Here is a 4,429-nt window from a genome sequence, read left to right as displayed (position 1 = left end):
AAAAGAAAAGGTAAAAATCCCATCTGGCCAAGGTTCCCTGTCCAAATGTTACTGCATCACCCTTTACATTTCAAGCTTTAATCCCATTAGCTCTCAATGACTAGTCTGCATCTTTACCACGCAAATGCAAGTAGCAGATTAATTTTCTGCTCCTTTAAAAAAATTAAAATAAAACCTGTATGTATATGTGTTGCACAAAGCACTCAGTGCATCCCTTTCCAAGAGCCAGTCTCATAATATCATGATGAAAATAGTTGTTTCCCAAGTAAACAAACATATTGCCAATAACTACTTTAAGCTTTGGATAGCATGGTGGTACCCCATCATTTGGCCTTAAGGTATGAAGGACAAACATGTGATTGTCAAAATTCACTACAAATATGACTGGGGCACAAGCTGAAAAAGAGTGTATTCATAAATTACAATAAATTCTATTGCTCGCTTTTTCAAAGCAGCTCGAACATTGAGAACATTAAATGTGTAAAATGAGATGAGATGGAAAAGGAAGTTCCGACAATATGGAAAATTACTTTGAATTTGGTCAAATTATGAAGAAAATACCTGTTCAAATACAGAATGCAAATAGCAGTCGATAAAAAGTCTTTCATGTTCATTAGGCTAGGCCTACCCAAAACATTTAATGGCCTCTCACAAATTCAGAAAGCAAAATGATAAAACTGCAGAGACTAATGCACTGGTGCTACTCAAAACAAAGAGACTGAAATCATCCTCTGATTCCTGATCCAATGGTGCTGTGAGAATACTGTTTCCTGAACTACAACACCACAATAATCATTGTGAATTTCTGTCATTACAGCCCTTTGGGGTATAATGTTAAGAAGAATCATAACATACGGTAATGAGCAAATGTTGCAGTTTTTTGTGTACAAAAGATTCAGACAACAATTAAAGTATGTACAACATTCACAAAATATGGCTGAATCTTGGGGAAACAGGTTCGACTAAGATACAGGTCAGGTGGAGAAGAAATGCCTACACAAACACTCCCTCACAATATAATACATCTTCAAAGGAATTCCCACTGCCATGTTACCTTTTCCACAATACCACCACCACAACGAATAGCATAATTCAGCGAATCAACAGCTGGTGGTACACCCCAGAGAAGAGGCATTGCCACCATCATAGAAAGCTTCTCATTGAGACCTCCATTGCTGGCTTTTTCAGCAAGTACAATCTGCATGTGTGCATCCATGAACATTTGAGCTGACATTGACAGAGTAAAGAAAACAATCAGACATTTGGAAGCAGGATATTTGAGACCATATTTCTCACCTCTCCTCCCTGCTCCAGCACAGTATCTTCCACTACATCACTAAGCATCTCTATGGAACGACAAAATCCAAACACGCAAAATCTTCGCCCTGTATCCAATTTCTGAACAGTAATCGTGTACATAAATTTTAAGTATTCCCACAAATCATGAAACAAAAAATGGAAAAGAAACAGAATCCTCACATTTGTAGCAACGATGTCAAATAGTGCTCCAAGGCATAGCCCTTGCTTAGAATCCATATAATCTTCTTCCCGGAAACGCCGGTATTTCATAGGGACCTTTCCATGAAACTCCCTCTTCTGTGTCATGTTGTGATCTAAAATGTAAATAGATTGAATAGAATGGCACCATATTGAATGTGAAAAGCCCACTTTCTCCAACTATGGATTGATAAAATCCAAACAACAGCACTATTCAGGACCAACATCAAAAAAGCACCAAAGCACAAAACAAACCTCTGATAGAGACATCTGATGAGGGATCAAAGAACCTCCGAGCTGGACTAATCCATCACTTGTGAACAGAGTGACCAGATCTTCCTGAATCCACTGTACGGCTATATAACAATTACAATATTCACTGCAGTAAGTCATCAAAGCTATTTTACAAGAACCCAAACGGCAACTAGAAGTATTAAAACATCATTTCTAACAGCAAGAAGCATACATTCTTGTGAATCTACATATGTTCTACACGACCTAAAATATTGCAAAATTTGTGTAAACCATCAGATAACCATTGGTTCCATCTGATATAGAGGGAGAAAGCTGAGCAACTGCAACAGTGGCATCCTTTACCTATTAAAATACTTTAGTGCTCTTTAAAGCACAGAACAAGTCCCACTAAGCAGCAATCTTTTCGGACAGCCCACATTCTATTGGCCTGGAAGAGCAACCGCAACAGCGGCATCCTCTACCTATTAAAGTACTTTTGGTGCTCTTTAAGGCACAGAACAAGTCCCACTAAGCAGCAATCTTTTTGGACACCCCACATTCACAAATGCACATGTGCACATACACATGCACATCCCATTCTTGGAATGCTCAGGAACCTAGTCTTACTTGAAAATACCAATTGCAAACTTGCCCAGTAAAATTCTGGCCAGGTGTCACATACAACATAAATGTATATATGCCACTAAGTGGGCATTTCAGGGCAGATCATGCCCAATGCATCTATTGCTAGCATCATGAAAAACAAACCCATACTTCTCTCACAATCAAATCACTTGCCTGCAGAGCATCTGTTCTTGTGTATGTAATTGCTCATTGCCAAAAGGGATCCTTAAAAAGATACTCTGGGTCAAGGTCAGAAGCTCTTGTACAGGTGCAAGCATATTTGCTCAAAATGTAATCCAGAAAAGCATGCACTGTCACATCTGGTTTATCTTCTTTTCTGATCAAGGAGCACATAAATGTGGGTTCCACTAGCTAGAAATACTGAGCACGCCCTTCTCGATTGGCATGCAAACAGGTATCAAATAATACCAAAGAGGAAACCAAAATGCAAAAGAATGCTGTGCCTGCGCATTTATCATGCCATGAAAATTTGGGCCGCCCTGAAAAACAAAAATTATGTGGATTTCCCAATTTCGTGGGGCTATATGCACATGGGTTGCATGATTTTACGTCCACTCTTCCCTTCAATGTCTGCATTTTACAATGATGAATGCCCCTTCCCAATTTTGGACTGCTATTATGCACATGGATTGCGAAATTTCACTTCAACCCTTCTGATCAATCTCTACATTACCACGCCATTGACATTTACCATCACCCTGAAAAACAAAAGTCACGTGGATTTCCCAATTTCGCTCTGCTGTTTTGAGCATGGATTGCATGATCTTGCTTCATCCCTTGTGTTCAATGTCAGCATTTTACAACGATGGATGCCCATACCCAATTTGGCGCTGCCGTTATGCACATGGATTGCACAATTTCACCTCAAATTCTCTGATCAATCTCTACAATATGCAATGATTGATGCTCTTTCGCTTCACAACAAAACAAAGAAAAAGGTGAAAAGAAGTGCACATACCATTATCATCCAACGATTGTTGCCATGAAGGGTCCCACGGGTACGGCCCGAACTCATCAGGAGGCGGCAGAAAGTTTCCACTCCGGCTACCACTACTGCTGTTGTTGCTGCCACTACCACTGCTGCGGCAAACTGCGGGAGACCGCAGGCGGACAGCCATGCTGCAGAAGACAGAGGAGAAGCCATAATCGGACGACAACGGCAAGGGGCGGGGGTCGGCAGCATCTGGAGGAGGGCTGCTGCTCAGCAATCCGACGGCTCTGGTGCTGCGTTTCACTGATGAAGGCGCTAGGGTTTGAGGCCGGGAGAGAGGGAATGGATGGCTTGATGAAAGGGATGCAGTTTCCATTTGAGGAGGGTCTCTGAGTGGAGCTGATAGGCAAGGCCAATTCAATTGATTGCTTGTTTTTTGATTGATTGATTGAGAGAGAGAGGGGGGGGGGCGGGGGGGCGCCCTTGATTCACAACAATCTGACAGTCGGCACGTGGTGATTGACCCTCTCAAAACACCATCATCTTTAGAAGAAAATGAAGATGGGACCGTGGGATAGCTTGCAAGCCTTGTGTGGGTGGCAAGTCTCTTTGGCTTGCTCGGACCTCTAAGGGGTTCTAGGCCACACCTTTTTAGGGAAACTCTTTGACTAACTTGGATCTTTCTGGCATCCTAGTCCACACCTGAGCATTTTCTATAACATGATCACACATAATTAACAATACAGTAGTCATGCCAAGTGGTCCCCCACTAAAGAGTCAATTTATTGTTTCAAGGGGAAGCTAATGGGATTGCAATTGTGATGGTGAAGCTAGTTGTTCCAACATGATGTGTCATTCACCCATTGGAGCGAGAGGGATTGAAAAACCTGCAACTCTTTTGGTGCATCGTTGATTTTTGCCAATGTTCTTATCTACCGTTGTTTAACTAGCAACTTTTGGTAACTCACAAATCCAATGGGAGGGATTGATTATCATGCATCTTCCATCAAAATGTCTCAAAGTTTTTTTACATGTTGGCACAGGTGAAGTGAAAGGCAGTGTGTTTCCATTTTTCTTACTTTTCATATATTTTTTAAGAATTTATGGGGCATCACTTGATGC

The 4,429-nt window shown here is 41.3% G+C and overlaps 1 protein-coding gene across 2 annotated transcripts; it reads right to left on the bottom strand.

Moving 5' to 3' along the window:
- Positions 1-714: 714 nt before the first annotated feature.
- On the bottom strand, positions 715-3,936 carry LOC148025841 (D-tagatose-1,6-bisphosphate aldolase subunit). 2 transcript variants are annotated; one of them, XM_087693102.1, is made up of 5 exons: positions 3,335-3,930; positions 1,753-1,853; positions 1,480-1,596; positions 1,297-1,398; positions 719-1,198 (listed from the first exon to the last, which is right to left on the bottom strand). In XM_087693102.1, the coding sequence occupies exons 1-5, from the start codon at positions 3,681-3,683 to the stop codon at positions 1,028-1,030; spliced, it is 840 nt and encodes a 279-aa protein (XP_087549228.1). In that variant the 5' UTR covers positions 3,684-3,930; the 3' UTR covers positions 719-1,027. The 2 variants fall into 2 exon arrangements, with proteins under 2 accessions (XP_087549227.1, XP_087549228.1); XM_087693101.1 differs by having other exon boundaries at positions 715-1,198; positions 1,297-1,596; positions 3,335-3,936.
- Positions 3,937-4,429: the final 493 nt, after the last annotated feature.

The sequence above is a fragment of the Lygodium microphyllum genome, chromosome 14 (genome assembly GCF_053477565.2).
Source record: "Lygodium microphyllum isolate KBCC chromosome 14, Lygodium_microphyllum_v1.1.10, whole genome shotgun sequence".
Taxonomy (NCBI): Eukaryota; Viridiplantae; Streptophyta; class Polypodiopsida; order Schizaeales; family Lygodiaceae; genus Lygodium; species Lygodium microphyllum.
This window is presented reverse-complemented; position numbering and strand designations above follow the sequence as displayed.

Bases quoted from the DNA above. Each gene is read 5' to 3' on its own strand.
- LOC148025841 (XM_087693101.1), bottom strand. From the start codon at position 3,683: ATGGAAACTGCATCCCTTTCATCAAGCCATCCATTCCCTCTCTCCCGG. The intron at 1,854-3,334 runs GTATGTGCACTT...ATTGTTATATAG, and splicing joins ACAATCGTTGGATGATAATG to CCGTACAGTGGATTCAGGAA. The intron at 1,199-1,296 runs GTGAGAAATATG...GCACACATGCAG, and splicing joins TGCTGGAGCAGGGAGGAGAG to ATTGTACTTGCTGAAAAAGC.